At 38.4% G+C, this 20,329-nt stretch overlaps 2 protein-coding genes across 2 annotated transcripts in view; one reads left to right on the top strand and one right to left on the bottom strand.

The window, feature by feature from the left end:
• Positions 1–1,777: 1,777 nt before the first annotated feature.
• Positions 1,778–14,864, top strand: LOC140169343 (cytochrome P450 2J4-like). Its single transcript, XM_072192598.1, has 4 exons — positions 1,778–2,179; positions 8,417–9,089; positions 10,329–10,606; positions 13,775–14,864. Exons 1-4 carry the CDS (start codon positions 1,825–1,827, stop codon positions 13,954–13,956), a joined length of 1,488 nt encoding a protein of 495 aa, XP_072048699.1. The 5' UTR covers positions 1,778–1,824; the 3' UTR covers positions 13,957–14,864.
• A 1,103-nt stretch (positions 14,865–15,967) lies between these two features.
• The window catches only part of LOC140169342 (monocarboxylate transporter 13-like), a 10,288-nt gene continuing 5,926 nt past the window's right edge, over positions 15,968–20,329 (bottom strand). Inside the window, exon 4 of the mRNA XM_072192597.1 lies at positions 15,968–16,173. Within this exon, the coding sequence (XP_072048698.1) occupies positions 16,049–16,173 (125 nt within the window). The 3' untranslated portion in view covers positions 15,968–16,048. The remainder of the gene's footprint in view (positions 16,174–20,329) is intronic.

The raw sequence follows: 20,329 nt of genomic DNA, 5'->3' as shown, positions 1-20,329 counted from the left end.
ACAAGTATAGTGAATCCAGCACCTTTTGGTGGCAAAATAAGTTTATGGTTCAAATGCGCGCAAAGCGCTCGAAAAATTTGGATATTTTAAAGCTAAACTGATGAAATATGGTGTAAAAGAGGAATAATGCGCGCGAAGCGCGCGGAAATTTGCACTTTTTGGGCTAAAATGGGCAAATATGTGGTCAGAAACCTATATTCAGGCGTCAACATGGGGGGGGGGGGTGATTGTATGGAGCATCCCCCTGGCAAAATATTGGGGGGATCTACGCCTATGTTGATGTATTGGACTCAAGTCCACTTGTTGCCGGACTCGGACACCAACAGACTCGGTTCGACTCAAACTTGGACACAGAAGGTCCATGTAAAATGTGAAATGATTATCTAAAAATGTCAAAATAGATCTCAAATGTGATTCAAAATTTGTTGTCATAATGATGATGATGATGATGATGATGATGATGATGATGATGATGTTATTTTTCTATAATGTATTTGAATACATTGCCCAAGTTTACTGTCATGGTGGTTTAGGCGAGTCTTTGTAGTTTAACTGGGGTATGTAAATGACACCTGTGTGGGGTGGGGTTTGATAGTAAAAGAACAAAGAAGAGTCTGACCACAGCATTACTGTGCAGCAGCTTGCAATTCTCTATTACGAAAATGGCAGTGTACATGTATATTTATGAAATATGGTTCAAAATTCTCTTATTTCAGCAAATTTGTATTGTACATTTGGCAAATTAGAAGCAAAATCTAGAATTTTTCTCCATTTTTTGGAATGTTTTACCCAATGACCCATTTTTTCAAAATATTATAATAAATACTTACTTTTGGTGCAAATTTATGTCAATTCACACCGTGGCAGGTGAAAAACAGGTGAGGCCCGACTTAAGTCCGGACTAGGACCAAAGTGTCGGCCGACATGCAAAGCGCAAATTTAATGGTCAGGGGTCATGGGGCAATGTTCCAGATGGGGGTCCAGGGGGCGAAGCCCCCGGAAGCTCTAGGATTTTTGAGATGCAAAACCATCTGACCCCCCCTTTTGCCTGATAAAAACCATCTGACCCCCCATGTATTCTCCCGGCCCCCCCTCCGGTGGAAATAATGAACGGTCCCTTAGAGGGACTGATGTAGTCTATGTTGACTTTACACAACCAAAATGCTACAAAACAAAATGATCTCAGCAAAATCAATTTGATTTTTTTTTCTGAATGACTTTTGAATAATTTTTGGACATTTTGATGAGTTTACTGAACGAGGACAAATCGAAAAAATAAATAAGAAAACATGTTTTATGCCCGATCTTATAAACATGTGTTTATTAATGTTGAGAGGGAAAAACATACCAGCCAGCTACGATCAACTAGATCTCTGGAAATCCAGTGTTTCCATCCAGACACATTTTTTTTAATAATTACACTTTTAACCTGTAGAGAGATTTGAACTACACACAAGGCCAATTTCTAAGAACCTTTACATCATTCATGAAATACCATGCGTCTTGACAACTCTATGCAAACTGATTCCAGTCTCTGACACCACTAGGCATGTTAATGTACTTTACACGATCGTCTAGTTGGTGAGCATATTTGAACTTACTCGGTATATGTTGGGCGTCAGCCTAAGCAAATTGAGTTACATGATGTTGATGTTAACTTTTGATCCAAAATTGATCCCGATAACAGACTCGTAGAAAGTTTGAAATGGACCGCCTTTGTTGAGAGATGGTTGGTTGTATTTGCAATAATTTTGCAAAGGTTGAATGTACACGATTTTGGCATTTACATGTCTATTAAACAAGACGTTCACAATAACTAGCAAAATGGCGGTCATAATACTAGGTTTCGAGATTCAAACTATTTTGCTGTTTGCAGCAGTCATCACTATTTTCATATGGAATTTGCAGAAACCCAAAAATCTGCCTCCTGGACCCTGGGGATGGCCGTTGGTTGGATATCTACCAAACCTCGTAGCATCTCTGTACCGTACTGGGTGTGACCCTCACCAACTGTTTGTCAAAATGGCTACGCAGTACGGGCCAGTCTTTAGCATGAGGGTTGGTGGGAAGGTGGTCGTAGTTCTCAATAAGGTTCATATTATTAAGCAGGCGTTCATGAATCCGCGTTTAAGTGATAGATCACGGCAACATACATTGGATGATGTTGGATTAAAAGAAGGTAAGGTTGAGATAACATAGTAGGTAATGTGCTCGCCTCTGATACATATGGTTGGATTAAAAAGATTCTCATTACGTTTTTTTTACCTGGAGAGATTTGAGTTACACTCGGCGTAAACTTACGCTAAAATTGATCAAAATTCCACAAATATTTTCCCTACTCCTACCGCGTGTCCACGCCTAGTCTACTCCTAGCACTACGCCAATTAGTTCCACCAAGCAATCACTTCTGGTCGGCGTAAACAATGGCTACCACTTCCGGTGTTTCTGTGACCTTTATCAACCGCGCGATATGTAATTTCATAGTTCCGACAAACAAAAGGTCATACTTATGAGTGAATGTTCTTAGTCATCCAGTAGTTTCAAACAGAGTTTTGGAATTAAATCTAATACTGGAACTTACTTTTTGCAACTACAGGGTGTCCCAGAATGATCTGTACCGGGAAAGATGGAATTTTTTAGGTATGAAGGGCATGTTAAATGGTCATATTGTTTTAAATTTTAAGTTATACATATATTTAGCTTTCTCAGATTTTTTTAGATTTGATGTTTCTAGTAGATGTTATAGAAGATTGCGTAAAAATGGTGAATTCTAAGTTTTGACAACGCAACCTATTTTGAAAATCTGTAACATTACTAACCGTTCAGCACAAAGTTATTTAGAAAAAGTTATGCAGGTATTTTGGTTGTGCCCTGTTCATATTTCCACTTAATAGCCGATATCTATCTATTATTTATGACGTTACGAAGCAAGCATTATATGGAATTAAGGATGTGTGGCCTAATCCCATTCTCTCTTTGGCGGTAGTTTTAAATATAGTTATTGTGGTGTGATGTCCATGTCATTTGAAATGCTTGCAGAGATCGAACTGCTTGTGGTACAGAAAAGACGGCTCCTCAATTTACTGTGCAGCAACGTGGATTTCTTTCAAAAACTTACTGGCAAACCGGCAGCTATGTTGAGACGCAAAGAAGATTAATTAGACGATAGTGTATAACGTAAAGAAGTTTGACGAGCACGGAACTGTCAGGAATCGGCAGAGTGAAGCTTCAGGTGCTCGTAAGACTGTAAGAACTTGAGCGAACATTGCCGCTGTCCGGCAAGCTTTAAGGCCCAACCCGGGGCCCAACCCCAACAGTAGTTGTCGTCGAAATGCTGTGCCAAACATCCCACGTTCTTCATTTAATCGTATCGTGCCATTTTTCAAAGGTATGCGAGTCGTTTTTCATCGATTTTACATTATTGCATGCCACGCCAAAACAAATAAAGGTAGCGTGCTGAAATTAACAGAATAAGTAGGAGACATGTCCAACATTATAATGCTGGTATCAAAAATGTATACACTGCCCGCAAACACGGTACAAATCATTCTGGGACACCCTGTATTGCGACGTTGCGTCTGGAACCACCAGACTTCATCAGGCAACTGACCCGTTGGACTGGTCACGTGATAGACGGCTAGGTATCGACCCGATGGCCCGGTCCCATGCATGAGATAAATTGAAGCGGAGTCCCCTTTCTTGTTCAGTGACGGTTGCTCAATGCGTTCCCAAATGGCGTCTTTTATGCCTCTCCTATGCCATTGTTCCTCCTTGTCAAGAATAACGACTTCCTCGTTCTTAATTGAGTGTCCAGTGTCCTTTAAATGGAGGTAAACAGCAGAGTTTTGTGCTTCGTTGGTACTTGGTCTCCTATGTTGACCAATGCGGGTTTTTAACGCCTGTTTGGTTTCTCCAACGTAAGCCGCAGAGCAATCGGTATCACCGCACACAACTCCGTACACTAAGTTTGAGCGTTTGTCCTTCGGTTGCTTGTCCTTCACATTCACAAGTTTCCCGCGAAGCGTGTTAACTGGTTTGAAGGATGTTGAAATTCCAAAGGATTTGAAGTGGTTCTTCACGCGTTCCGAGATTCCCGAAATATATGGTATAGTTACGCGGGCTCTGTTGGTTTGACCACTCGCGCCTCCGGTCTTTGGCTCTTTACTCTTGGTGGCTTTGAGAAAGGCCCAGTCCGGATAACCACAGTTATTAAGGGCTGTTTTGATGTGGTCCTTTTCCTCGGGAACTTGTTCAGAGTCACTTATGATGGTATCAGCTCTATATTGGAGAGTTCGAATTACTCCTAACTTGTGTACGAGTGGATGGTGGGAACCAAACTGAAGATAATGGTCAGTATGTGTGGGTTTCCTATACACCTTAGATGTCAGGGTACCATCGCTTTGAACCGATATCAAGCAGTCGAGAAATGCAAGGGTATTGTCTTTGCACAGTTCTTGGGTGAATTTTATGTTGTCATCCACGCTATTGATGTGTTCGAAGAACCCGTCGAGCTCGCTACGGTTGAGTATAACGAAAGTGTCGTCGACAAAACGCAACCAAACCCTCGGTTTTGTACCCGGGTACGACTTCAAGGCCTGTTTTTCGAAGCTTTCCATACACAAATTCACCACTATTGGTGAAACGGGGGAGCCCATAGCACAGCCATGTTGTTGTTTGAAGTATTTCCCCTTGTATGAGAAGTAGGTTGTGTTCAAACAAATTTCAACCAGTTCTACGATTTGTTCAACCTTCAAGTTTGTCCTTTCACTTAGTGTATTATCACTCTCCAAACACTCTTTCACAACTTTGAGGGCAAAGTCAGGTGGTATGCATGTGAAAAGAGCAGTTACATCGTAGGATGTTATAATTTCACTTTCGCTTAACTTGAGATCTTTTATTTGGTTGACAAAGTCTTGCGTGTTCTTGATATGATGAGGTGACCGACCAACTAAAGGGCCAAGTATTTTGGCAGCGTGTTTGGCGAGGTTGTAAGTTACGGACCCAATGCTACTCACTATGGGCCTGACAGGAATTGGGTCAGGTTTGTGGATTTTTTGTTGTTTGTAAAACGCCGGTACCACAGGCTCAGAGGGGGGGGGTCTAACTGTCTCTTGAGCACAATGTCTATGGACCCATCAGTAGTGATTTTATTCGTGAAATCAGTCACTCGTTTTCTGTAGCCACTGGTCGGATTGTAGCCTACCGGTTTGTATGTTTTCTTGTCCTTGAGCAAGTCATTACACTTGTCATCGTAATCACTTTCATTCAAAACAACAACGCATTTACCTTTATCAGCTGGGACTACGACGATGTTATCATCCTTTGTTAAATCTGATAAGGCTTTCCGCTCGTCCTTGGTGATATTCGACTGAGGCAATTTGGTATTACAAAGCGTTTGGCAGATTTTATGTCGTAATGAATCCGCGTCCGATGGTTTTAGATGTGCAAGCGAAACAGCTGATTCCGCAACGGTGACGAATTCTGCTACTGGAACTTTCTCCGGTACCATTGACAGCGTAGTTCAATCCTTTCGCGAGAACACTAACTTCGTGATTTGACAACTGGCGGTCGGATAGATTCTTCACCCACTTTTCCGCGCTGGAATTATCACCAATATTCCCACTATTTCGCCAATCCTTGTCCAAATCAGCTCGAGATGTTTGTAGCTTACGGAACTTTTCAAGATGGCGGCGTTTACCCTGCTCGTGTTGGCTCAACTGCGCATGGGTGGTGAATTCGGCAACTCTGTTGTAAGCGTCACTTGACAACGAGCCCGATAATTTCTCAGAAAAGGTCATACTTACACCGGGTGCTAGGAGTAGCAGCGTTCACATTGCAACTGACGCCTGGCGGATGTTACACCCAGCTCGCTACTCCTGACTTTTGTCATTTGTAAATCGTCGGACGTACGCCTGGCGGAACTTACGCTGACCATCATTCACACTGCACCTATTCCTAGCAACGCCTACCACTACTCCTAGCAACTTACGCCGATCAAGTTCCGCCGGGCGTTCGTCCGACAATGTGAACACGACTTCTGGTAGTGAGGGATCAACATTTAACCACAAATTGCCTCAGGCAAAACTCACTTCCTGGGAACCAAATACCACACAAGGTCATTTTTATGACATCCTTGTGAACTGTTCAACTCATTGACAGATAAGAACCTCAGGAAGGATTTCACTTTTTGATCAATTCCCTCCAGGTAGTGAAACGAAATGTGAATTTAATTTACAGTATCGTTAGATTAATTTCAGACTTCAGCGCCCATTGCGCATTAGAGCGTGAAACCTAAATTAATGTCCCAACGGAGGGGACGTTATTTTAAATTTTCAGAAAGAAATACCTGCACATGACCCAGGCCAAAATCACATGCTGCCGAGTTCACTCAACAGCAAACACATAAACACACTGCTTATTATATCAAATTAGAGCGGTTCTCGGCTTTTGCGGTTCTAGGCTGTCGCGATTTCGGCATTCGCACTTCTCGGCACCTGTGGTAGGGAACCGTGTGTGATCCTGGTTGATCCTGTGTGATTGAGTGATTTAGGTCTGTGTGCTGTCTTGGTCTGTATATGATATTTTTGTTCAGAACCTTAGAAGCTGGTTTTGGGAAACATTTTTAATAATATGGCATGACACAAACTGGTTTTTTTTTACAGTATCTTGATTGTGGGACGTTGATTCTGACATATAACTACCTGCAATATTCCTCAACTTTCTGTCACTCGCTATGTATAACTATATTTTTGAGTTGTAAAACTTGAGTACGGGTTCGAGTCCCAATGTGGTCCAATAGAGGTTATCCATTTATTCATGTGTGACTTCTAACAAAAGACCTTGGTTCCCGTAATATTCCTCATTCAGACCAATTCAATGCACGACCTCGGAGTTACCTGCATTACTTTGGCGGGCTATTTTGAAACAGTCATGGTTGCACATGCATACTTCTTTTGAAAGTCCTAAACAAGGCATAGCAGTCGCTGATAGGATATGCAGTAGTCCGTAGTCCACCTGCCCATTTTGCATACTCTCGCCATTACATTTAAGCAAAAAACTCTGATTTATATTGATTTGTGTGCAACTGATAGATTTTCACATCTGTATCTGATCTTTTCAGTCACCGCACGTCCTCCCTCTGTTTGTTAGCTTCCCAAGTGGACTACTGACTTTGCCTTGCGGTTAAGATTTTTAACATGGGACTCTATGGAGAGTTAGGCCAATTTCTGGCCTAACTAAAATTGGCCATGATGTAATGCATCTTTAAATGGATCTGCCTTGTGATTGGTCGCCCATATCTCGCTATTGTTTAAATCTTCCGGGCCCGCGCCATTGCCATTAACTACGCCGTACACAACTATCTGTGGTATTTGCGACACTTTTGTGTTGACGCGAAAGTTAATCTCTCATCAAACATCTAGCGCGTCTTGTACTATACCATGCTTAGTACTTGTGGTTAATGGACTAATAAACAAGTATGCTTGACTGTGTGTGTTTTAGAGAGCAAAGTCCCGGGGTAAAGTTCTGCTCCAAAGTCCATAGTCGGATTTTCGGGGTTCGCTATCAATAAACTGGTAGATTCCAAAATCAGAATTGTTCAGTATTAAAGTGAGCCATTATAATTATGCAAAATAATGTTGCATGCAGCATGTTCAGTTACTTTTATTGTCACTAATTATCTGATATTTTAAACTCTTTATGACCATTTTACTACTGAATACTTTAATTTTAATAAACCTCAGTATAATTCTGAGTTCAACGAAATGGGTTCATCATGACTAATAATAACATATTTTTAATAAAATTCGTCTATGGCATAGTCTATGCAGCTTATAGAACACGGATAACCTCCATTCCATTATTTCCATTTTCTGTCTCTCCTTTTCTTTCTGTTTTCTCTCTTGTTCATTTCTTTCAAACTGCAGTGAGTGTTTTTCCCCGGGTTTTTTTTCCATAATATATTTCAGACATTTGTAGGCCTACTAGTCTTAGCCGCGGCCTATAGCCTATGAATATGTTTCCCGAATTCGATTTACAAACTATTGGTTGTTGGGTTTATTAGTGTTGTTGCAGTTGAGAAAATCCCATAGGAAAATGGCTTCCCCCATCAGTCCCCTATCATGGTCGCCCCACCCCTCTCTAGTCCTGCCCCATAGGATGGCTCACGACATACCACAGTTTTATAGGTTCGCGGTCCTGTGATGTGCATTTGGATTGATATACCATAGTACCTTTATTCACAAGTTCTTACATTTTGCAAATCAACGAAATATTTGTCTAATTAGTCAGTGAAATGTTTTGTTATTTTACGAGGGGGGGGGGTGAACCCTTTATATGTTTAAATATATAGTCAACCTAATGGTATGACCATGGTGACAATCGAAATTATATCACGTTTCCTTTATATTTGTTATAGGAATTTCATCTTCTTCTGGTGAAGCATGGAAACAGCAAAGACGCTTCACACTCACTAGTTTACGAAGCTTTGGTGTAGGTAAAAGAAGCTTTGAAAACTGCATAGCAGAAGAGGCAGAGTATTTGACAAAAGAGATGATCAATCTTAAACATATATCATTCGATTTGCATTATCTTTTCACAAGCGCCACTGCCAACATCATTTGCTCAGTTGTGTTCGGCAAGCGTTATGGATACACCGATTCTAACTTTAAATATATACTCAAACTTTTACATGAAAGGTTTCAGTCATTCGGTGCTATACAGCTATTTTTCCCAGTTATGAAATATCTACAACCGAGCCACTACAAACATATACAGAGTAATATTTCTAAAATAATCAAGTTCATCAATGGCGTTATTAAGCAACACGCATTATCTCGCAATCGAGAAAATCCGAACGATTATATCCATGATTATTTGAATGAAATTGAATCAAATCAAGAAGTTGGACGCGAGACACACGTGAACATCCAAACCATGCCTGTTACTGTGATGAATCTACTTATAGCAGGTACCGAAACAACTTCAAATACCCTCCGATGGTCAGTTTTATATATGATGGTATATCCGGAGATCCAGAAACGGGTTCAGCAGGAGATAGATTCAGTTGTGGGTCGTGATCGACTTCCAAGGTGAGACGAGAGCCGTCCGTGAGCCAGAATTGATTTTGAATTTAAACATGTTAAGGGCTGAAACAATACCTTCAGTCAAAGAAAAAATTTGAAAGACTTATTCGCGTCTGACGTCATCTATCAATCAAACTCGGACACGTTTAGTTTACAAGTGCCTTGATGAGTTGCTGAACACGGCGGTAAAACAGGACGCCTTATGGTTGATTTTTACGCCACTGGCCAAATGTACAAACCGTATCAAAAGTTATTTTATAGTAGGAAACCTTTTTTTTCTGAAAGCACCATGTCAGCAATGACGAAAAAAGTTTTTTTCCCTTGTGAAAGTACGTATTTTATCGCAATATTCTGCGATTCTTTTTTTTTTTTCTTTTCTTTTTTTTTTTTTTTTTACGACCGGTGTCAAATGAACCGGCCTTCCTATTACGCACTATTAACCAATGAAGGGTTGTGTTTCATTGACAGTGACGTCAGATGCAAACAAGTATTTTAATAGTGTCTTTAATTATATAATGGGTTGAATAAATAAACAGGGATGAGTAGGATTTAATTTTTCTGTAGATAAAACATTTTCAGAGAGCTGAGATTTCCGTACTCCTAAAGCGAGTGCCAGTTTCAGAGCAACTAAAAAAATGTCCTGCCTTAATACACTAGGGCAACTGTCAAACGGACATGTCAAATTGATGGAGAGGAAGTGCTAATGCGGCACATACACGATCAATATTGGGGATCCTAGATGCAGGACTGGATACAAAATAATATTTCTCTTCAATATTAGTGAAGAGATCTAGTGTCTTTGATATTGATCAATCAAATTGATCGTGTGTGTGCCGAAATACGATTGACAGGACATGTCAATAAGTCAATAACAGTATTTTCCTTGTGGAAAAAACAGAGGATAATTAACTTTGTCAGGGATATCATGAATACCATATTCCATTCTGGAGGGGGTCCACTCATTTGTCCCTATTCAAATTGAATACATGAATACAAAACCAACTCACCGAAGTCCATGGAAAGTGATTTTGAGAAAACTAAAAAAACAACAAAAAAACTATGAATTAATTCCTTTAGTAAGATTTACCTGGTCAATAAGATACGTTTTACATAAACACATACATTTTGTTTATTTAGTTGCTTTGAAGATGGCACTCGGTAGACAAGTATAATTTTTTTTCTTCTTTATTTTACGGTCGATTCTCTTTTTAATGTACATTTACCCGAATTATCAAACAAATCCAGATTATCGGATAAGGACAAGCTGCCGTTTACTTCAGCAGTGCTTCTTGAAATACAGCGGATCGTCTCCATTAACCCTCTAGGAGTACCCCATACATGTGGAGATGACACTACCATTGAAGGATACTACATTCCTAAAGGAAGTATGGTTGTGTCGAATCTGTGGGCAGTCCATCATGATCCGCATACCTGGAAGAATCCGGATAAATTTAATCCGGACAGGTTTCTGGATAAAGATAGATGTTTGCGAGAAAGGGAAGAGCTTATTCCATTTTCTACAGGTAAGGACGCTTTTTAAAGGTTAGATATCAAGCCGACAGTGGCGCCTGGTTGTTACTTTTGCTGCTGGGACTTCTCGTGTGATAGGGGATGGGGTGAATGGTGGATAATGTTTGACAAGTTAGGGTCAAAACTGATGATGCGATTATTTTTCGTAATATCAAAGGAATTGATATTCTTCATGCTCTTCAACAATTATTGCTTTTCTTTCAGTTCCCTTTTACGAATGTCTACTACGACAATATTGGCAATATTCAAGAACAGCTTTGAATATATCAGGACATTCTTCGTATTCAAAATGCAATTCGACATGTCTGATGTGCTCTCATGACCCACAAAAATACTGTCCAAACTTTCATACCCCATCCCTTAATATCTTAAATAAGAAGCACTAGTTACATTTATTTTTGAGTAAACTACATCATCAGTTGGGGCTTTTACCATGTTGACTATAAACTGGCCAAGGTAGTATGAACGGCTAATCAAGCTTGCAGCAAAATAGCCACAATAGCAAATTGGAATTGTGTATTAATTTAAAACTTGGAACATACTAAAGATAAGTCTTCACTCCACTTATTTTTAGAGTTTCATAAAAATTTTACCATTTCTTATGTATTTCTTTATTTTTGAAAATTACCTAAAATTTTCCATATTATAATTTTTTGTGCCTACATGGAATGTGCTATGGTTACCAAACTTTCAGGGATGGTGTATAAGCTTAATATCTAAATTCTCTCGCCAGCTTTTTTTGGATAAAGTGTTTAATTGTTTAGAAAATTAATTTTTAATTTTTTTTTTTTAGGGAAATTTAGAAACACTTGTAACTTAAAATAGAAACACCTAATTAAAAAAAAGCTGGCGAGAGAATTTTTTAAATTTGATTACCTTTCATATGACACCTTGTTTGTTGAAATTGAACCTATAGTTAGCTCAAAAAAAATTCTAGAATTTAGGTAATTTAGTGTTTCTAGAAAAAGTCAAGAAAATTGAAAAAAGTACTAACATTACCATTTTATATCTCCTTTGTTAAGACCAATATCTTGGAAAAAATTGCTGTCCTTTATTAGGTAGCATTTTTACAATAAAATAAATTAAAAACCAGATATATGCAGTGGGTATAAAGGAGAGAAAATCACATTTAAACAAATTACTTGTTTTCAAAAATTAAGTTGATTTGAAGAACTTGGCAACATGCCAAAAACATGCCGTGTGCAAAGTCTATGGGGTTTTCCAATCACAAAAAATTGCATGAGTTAAAAACGCTCTTTTTTGGAAAAAATTAAAATTGGCAGGTGAGTTTCTCTCACCCATCTCCACATTCTGTATCATTTTCAAGAAAATCTGAGCATGACACCGTAGCCGTTCATTTACAAGACATCTGGATTTCTTCATAGTGTTATATGTTACACAAGCTCAACATTTAATGGCAAAACATAACCCATGATAATAAAAGCCAAGGTCCCGACCAGTCTAAAAGAACACTGAAATATGTAAGGACACGGTTATCTGTCCACATCCACATCCTAGTATAAACATTTAGTAGTTGCTGGTATTTAGTTTCCATGAAGAGTTGGAGCATGCAGCTCGCATTTTAGTGCACAATACCCAAAGTCATGTCATGACATAAATACCCGGGGGGTACTTCAATTTGAAATGGATATAGGTGTAGGGCTGGCACGTTCGCAGTAAGTGGCACTAGGTGAGAACATAATGTAAAAAATATGGGGTCAATGGGTGAGAGCATGATTTTTGGCATTCAGTGAGAGCAAAATGTAAAAAAATATGCGGTCATTGGGTGAGAACATACCCTTTTTTAAAAATGGAACCTTTGGGAGAGAGCCAAAACAGCGCCACAGAAACCTCGAACATCGAATTTCTAGTTCTGAATTGCTTCAAATTTCTTTGTTTTTTCAAAATAAGTAAAAAAAAATCAGTGATAAATGCAATTTGCTGTTCAAATTGAAAAATAAGGGTCTTTGGATGACAGATCAAATGGAAAAATAATGGGTCTTAGGGTAACAGAGCATGTGTTCGTAACAAAAATATGGGGTCTTTGGGTGACAGCGACGCTGAAAGGGGGGGGGGGCGTCGTCTTAACAGCCCTACATACGCGTCACCTCCAAAGTGGGAGTGCCCCCCTCCCCAGGCATAAATAAAACAAATAGCTGTAACTTGCTTGAGGTTTACTTCATACCAACTTCACCTCCTGTAGGTTCTTCAATAACTAATTATGTCTTTCAGTTGAATACTCTTGCACTTGCATTGCAAATGTTAGTTACAGATGGGCGGCCATTTCGATCTTCGCCCAGGGCAACGGTCGTATTTTGAGCACCTGTACAATACGTAGTGTTCAAAATTTTAATACTACGGTGACTTTATGGGCGCTAACGATTACACATGAACACGTAGTGGTATTTTTAGTATTTTAGCGTATCTTGTTACAGTATGGTCTGACGTCTTTGAATATAAAGCATTATGAAATTAAATACCGGAAGTCAAATTTTTAACAGCTGGTGTTCTAATGCTTAGCACTTTTTTGCAGTGTAACACAAGATTTAGTTAAGCGTCATAGTCAATAGGGATATATGGAAATTTACAATTTTGCCATATTTCGCCAGTAGCAAAGCATGCTAGATAGTTCAAACTGTTCTCTGACATACTTTAAAAAAATGAGCAACTTGAGACAACCTCGTTAAAATCGGGGCAGATTTGAAGGCTTCTAAAACATTATTTGGAATCCTCCTCCTCCTACGCCCCATTAATTTACCAGGAACCACACTCAATTAAACGTCTTTGGGTGTCAATGTTTTCTAGAATAAACAAAATCAAAAAATGAAATAAATTCATGTAGCAACTAATAATTTACAGATAACGTTTTCAAAGGTGGGAATGTACATTTTTTTTTGGACGAAACAATTTTATGAGCAATCAACGTTATGAGCTGAATGCAATGCTAAGTAATAGCTAGCACGCTTAAAGAGGGATCCAGTTGACCAGACAAACTTTCAAGGGTAACCCAATTAAGTAGGCTTAAAATATAATCAAGCCAATGTTTAGTTAATGTTCACCTCTATACCAACAAACTTTACACAGCTCCTAACTTAATGTGTTTTCCAGATATTTATAGCGGCCTTTAACATATTTACATTAATTTATGTTCTACTTCTCAGGTCGTCGAATATGCCTTGGAGAAAATCTTGCCAAGATGGAACTCTACATATTCTTCACTCATCTCCTCCATCATTTCACCTTCAAGAAGCCAAATGATTCAAAATCGATTTCCCTTAAAGGAGTGGCCGGAATCCAACACTCCCCTGGTCCCTTTCTGACCGAAGTGATCAACCGTGACTAACCTGACAGGTTTGTTGCTGCAACATATGGTTTTCTCAACGAAACTGGAACTTGATGTTCGCCAAATGGTTTAATCGATACCCCACTTCCTATAGATGAGTTGACTTCTGACGTCAATGCGTGGCAGTATTCGCACGCATCATCATAATTTCCATTGTTTTTTGCCTGGCTAGGTGACTAATTGTAAATCACTATGAATCGAATGAGCTGTTTGACCCCTAGTCCTATTGTTAAAATACTATACATAGAGCATCTATACGTTTCCATATCAGGCCAAAAGGATGTGTCAGATGTATGTACTGTACTTCTTTTGTCGCAGTGTGACGAAATCATAGAAAAAAAAGTTCCGCGCCTGGATTTAAAAATTACAGATAAAACGCATCCTTCCGTTTTGCTTTTTGTGGCGAGTACTAACTATTGTTTCAAATAGGCTGAAAACCATGTGCTTTTGAGTATTGACATTCCCTGAACATCGTCAGTTTTACCAAGGTTTTTTTGTACTTTTTCGTTTCCATGAAAGTACTACCAGAAAAAGGTCAAAAATATCACATTTTTGGCCATCAAATTTGAATGTCATTCCGGCTAGCTTCGACTTTATGGGACAATTGATATTTCATTGAGGTGTTCTCTAAATGTATTTACGGCTAGATCATGGGCCAATACAACAAATTCACCAACATCGGCAACTTGCGTTGGTATCATTAGGCCTATATAACGCACGCGATCCTTGCAGGCAGTCTCTATCTGAGTCGATAAGTACGTGTCTGCTGATGATTCATCATGAAAACCAGGGTTTAAAGAATATCAAACACAGTTCAATAACATTGAAAATGTTTTTCTTCAATATTTGCTGCAAAACATTCCCAAGCAACTGTGGTTATTGATAAAATATTGTACCAAATGTTTGCAAAAAAAAACCCATTTTACAATTAAATGTTGACTTTATTTTGAAACGGCTGCATTATAAAACGTTTTAAAACGTTTTTTTATGACAATTAGTAGATAATTAAATCTGGTCAACCAGAAAAACTCACTTTTTGGTCAGATGGAATCACCGACGTTTCGGCCAAAACCTTTGGCCTTAAGCTGGGTGGATGATTTAGGGTCATCCGAGGTCAATCGATGAGGAAGTTGCTTGATGACCCGATCCCAACCATGTGACAGATTCACTCTAACGCCCCGCTCCTGTTGAGTGACGGTTCTTCGGCTCGTACCCACACTGCTTCTTTGACTCCCCGTTCGAACCAACGGGGTTCACGGTCCAAAATGACAACGTCGTCAATGTCAAAACTGTGTCCACTGCCCTTAAGGTGTTTGTAGACAGCTGAATCGTTACAGCGGGGGCGTTAGAGTGAATCTGTCACATGGTTGGGATCGTGTCATCAAGCAACTTCCTCATCGATTGACCTCGGATGACCCTAAATCATCCACCCAGCTGAAGGTCAAAGGTTTTGGCCGAAACGTCGGTGATTCCATCTGACCAAAAAGTGAGTTTTTCTGGTTGACCAGATTTAATTATCTACTAATTGATCAAATCCCAGATGACTGAAAGTATACACAGTGTTGTTTTTTTATGACCTTTCCAGTCATATAATGTACTTAAAAGGCTTTGCCAAAATACATAAAACGTTTTAAAACATTGTGTGTTTGCTGGGTGTATGTTTTGGTTTCAGAACGTAGTTATAATTAACCACGGAGTTATCCGTCTGTAAAAATCATTGAAAGCTTTAAAAATATGTAGAACTATTTGCAATGTAAATAAATTACTGTCACATCGTATTGCTCTAGCTTCAGAATCAGATTACACTATTCATACAATGGAATGCAATTGGGCAATTCAGGCACATTATGACCTTTAAGTCAATTGAAGATGAATGCATCGACACGGGAATCGAACCGGTAACCTTCCTAACCACTAGACTATCGGCTCCCCAAGATAGATATGGCTGAAACCGAAGCTAATTTATGTAGTCCTAGTACATGCACAAAAAACGTCTTATAGTAGCTCATTTTCCTATCATAACTGGAGATAATAATTATTTATGATTGCTACAATACCATATCTCCTCGAATGAAATAGGCATCGTTTCATTTTATGAAGTGGCATGAACATCTGTTAAGTAATTAAAACTAATTATAAGGAAGGCTGCACAAAGCTCCGCTCCTGCCATTGAGTAATATGCCCAATTGTAGCTACCAGTTGCATCAAATATAAAACCTGAAAAAGAAAGTAAAATAAATAGTAGAAAAGTGGCTTTGACGTACATAGTAAATCCGCATTAAATATAATATCTTAATCGCATCCCTCTACCTATGGTCAATTGTGCGGTTGTCAGCTTAGATTTACGACAATACTGAAACAATTGTGTGTACACCCAAATGATTTGAGAGCCAATCGAAGATTAATAAACTGCACTCATTTAAGTGATACCATTGAGGCTGACAATGAAACATTGATATTAGCGGGGAGAATTGTAAGCCCATTATGTCTCTACAGTTGAATCAAAGATTTTTTTTTATTTTGCTCTTGTGAAAAGATTATAGTAAGGTACCGTTCACAAACACTTGTAAGGGGGGCCTGATGCAAAAAAAAATATCGCGAACCCCCCCCCCCCCTTGTTTTTTTTTATCAGACCTTAAACATTTCAAGGCCTCCCCTTTTTTAAATTAAAATTATTGGTCAACCCCATAAAAAAATTAACTCAATGTTCCCAGAAAAATTTGTGGTCATTCAAAACTTTTAAGGGCCCTATCCCATTTTTGCATCACGCGCCAAGTGTTTGTTAACGGTCCCTTATGTGCCAGAGCCATTTTGAAACAGACAATCTCCCGGCCGTATCACATACAAAATACGCATTGCGAGAAAATCGAACTTGAAGTGCATAAACTTGATTAAAATATTATTGTCGATTAAAACCAGGTTAACAGTAAAGCAGTTTGCAGACTTTTTATTAGACGTATATAATATTGTATGTAACATATCTACGTTATTTAATCTATCGCCATTCTATTTCCAGTAATGTTTAAGTTCTAACGAATGTTTGATGACGTAAAATCGATAATATATTTCTGCTAGATATTATATGTAACATATTGTCGATTTTTCGTCATCAAACATTCGTTAGAACTAGTCTTAAACATTACTGGAAATAGAATGGCGATAGATTAAATAATGAATCTACATACGCAAATATACCATATTTTAATATAAATTACTTATCACTATCAGAGCATAACTTATTCTACAAAAAGTCAATATTAAATAGAATACGTCACTATGTGAAAATGACTAATGTCAATTTCGTTGTTCAAAATGACAAATACGTCGCGCAAATACGTCAGTATGTGAAACAGTTGTGCAAATACGTCAGTATTTGAAAAGGACAAAACAGCAATTTTGCCGTGCAATGACAGAGTCGCGCAAATACGTAGCGCAAATACGTCAGTATGTGAAACGGCAAATTCTTCAAATTGCAGATACGATATACTGGGCTTGCGCAGTATAGGTGATCGGCAAATACGTCGTTATGTGATGCAAACATGTCAATGTTTTGTAAATACGACATAATTAAATGAATTAATATGTTACTAATTAAGCCACTTTGAGGCATGGTTTTTGATAAATACAGAGTAGAACATAACAAACTAATATACCAATTTTCTCAAAAAATATTTAAAATGTCGAATACGTCAGTATGTGATACGGCCGAAGAATCATTTCCTTTCGTATTTAGCACAAAATCCACTAACACCACATGTTCGTGGGATTTTTAGACTAACATAAATTGTGCTCATAAATAGCCAGAGTTTTTTCAAATTCCTAGGAAGATGCTCATAAGTTGACGCCATGGCGACATTACTGGCAGATAGTAGCTATAGGCCTACATTGCTACCAAATATAACAGTATACACCAATCCGAGAAGCGTATTTGGCCCTCTATTGACAGTAACACAGATTTACAAGAGCGGGTGATTTGATTCGTAATTCAATACTCATGATTGTGTATAGAGAGTTCCCGTGTTTTGGGTTACCTGCCATCTTGGAGGGAAACCTAAACTCCGTTTACAATTTTCAGAATACCAACACTCGCGCAATAATTAGCAAATGTTATTTTGTAGAATGTAGCACCAATAAGGTCATTGACCAAATCAAAGGAATGCGGAATACGGCGGTGCGAATCACGTTATAAACACTATTGTAGTCCGTTCCGCTTGAAAACACGGGAACTCTCTATTGAATATCACTGTTGTGTACACTTCCCGGGTACAATTCTGCATAGCACACAATAAATAAAGGATGGAATCCCCGACCTCGGGACACCGCAGTTTTACATCGGGGACACCGCAGTAAAAGCGAAGTCGAATAGGTGTATAATGACGTTTAATATTATAATAAAAGGGGTTCAACAACCCCTCCTGTTCGTATAGTTAATGGTACAAAATCTATTATTTAGGGTCATTTTCCCCGACGTACTATCGCCCGGTCTTCGATTGAAGCATTAATATTCCTTGGTACATGGGATGTAAACCAAGTGCACCCATAAAATCCTCAGGTTTGGGTGGTTCTAAAATTAGTTAAAAGATGTTTTGAACTTCTTTGACAGGATCCTAACTATTGCCATGTAAACATACCTGCAATTGGTCCCCCACCGAAGAATCCTATTCCATAACACATACAATGTAGACCAAGAGCACCCGTAAAATGTCCCCCTTTTGACTCCGACGTGAGTTCTTTAATGACACCAATCATTATTGGGGGAGGCGAACTTACGCTAATTCCAGACAGAAGAGAAATTAATGCTAACGACCAGTAAGATGAGCAGATTGTGTGTAAAAATAAGCAAACTGCGCCACTCAATGATAGCATGATAAGCAAATTCCGTGCTGACATGAGTTTATGATCTATTACAGGTGCTGAAGCAATGCGACCAATAAATGATCCTATTCCGCCGATTGCAGAGAGAAATGACGCATCAACTGCTGAAAATCCCTTTTCAATTGCGTAGGATACTAAAAATAATACCCATCCAGTGAATGAAATCCCCACAAAATGAAGGAGATAAAAACTAAAATTGTTGGCTTATTTTTTATCACAAAGTTCACGCCTGTAAAGGAAAGTAAAGCTGTGTAACGTTTTACTGTGTTTCTACACGTTTTTCTGTGATAGGCATCTTGCAATTTGTTTATCTTCACAGGTCGATATAATGCACCAGCTGCACAGATGTTAAAGCAAGATGCGCCAAGGAGAAATAATGCGTTTCTCCATCCAAACATATCAATAAGAAATTCCATTACTGGAGGAAATATTATCATGCCAATGGCAGCACCACTAAAACCCAAACCTGTAGCTAAACTGTATCTTTTGTGGAAATAATCCTTCAAAATCATAGGTATCGCTACCATTGGCAAACCAAAGCCACAACCTAAGATAGAAACAAAATCGTATGCATTAGGCTTTACTTATACTTCGCAGAGAAAGTATCTGAACACTTAAAACAAAAGCAATAGCTTAAAGACACTAAAGCTATTAAAAATTTAACATGTAATCAATTGATTAGGAATGTTGTTCTGCGTATTTTGATACCTCTTTCGACACGAACATTTTCACATTCAGTTATACCAACTTGAATAGATAAAAGGAACCATCTCAAAAGTGATCAAATTTACATAGACTTTTCTCTCGAAACACACTAATTCTAAGCACGGTGAGTGAGTGTTGATCTGTCACTCTATTAATAGCCGGTAGGAATCATCCTGAAGGAGGAAAGAGTCCGAATTTGTCATCTTTGAAATGTATTCTTTGCCCATTCAATTTAGTAAAACTTGTGCCAATGAGATTGCAAAATACATAGAACAAAATTACCCATCTAATGATTACGTCACGAGTTGGGTGTCTTTAATGTTAGCAACTATTTTAAACTTTTGCGATTTGGTAGTTCACCAAACTTTTTGGTTTGGCATCTTGCGAATTGTAATGAGCTTTGACAAAATTGCTCATTTCATAGCGAGTATGTAGAAGAATTCAAATATCACAGACATATTTTATAGGGCCTGTGGTTCTGGAGTTATGTTGTAAAGAGGGCTGAAACAACAACAACACCTTTGTAAAACGTACATAACAAAAATAAATCAAGAACGTTTTCAAAGTATATGATTTGTAGAATTACTTTTGCAAAACATCAAAGTGTAATTTTTCAATAATACATTGATTTAGATAATGAAAACAATACCTCGTCTACCCTCATTATATTACTTTTGTGCGCAGTATACATTGGGGTGTAAATTACAATGCAACTGTTGTTGAGAAGTGCTACTCAATTTTTGGTATTAAATAAAATTATTATCAATTTATTTACTTATAATGTAATATAATA

Source organism: Amphiura filiformis, chromosome 14, assembly GCF_039555335.1.
Source record: "Amphiura filiformis chromosome 14, Afil_fr2py, whole genome shotgun sequence".
Taxonomy (NCBI): Eukaryota; Metazoa; Echinodermata; class Ophiuroidea; order Amphilepidida; family Amphiuridae; genus Amphiura; species Amphiura filiformis.
Note: the sequence above shows the minus strand (reverse complement) of the source record. Positions and strands in the feature narration are given on the sequence as shown.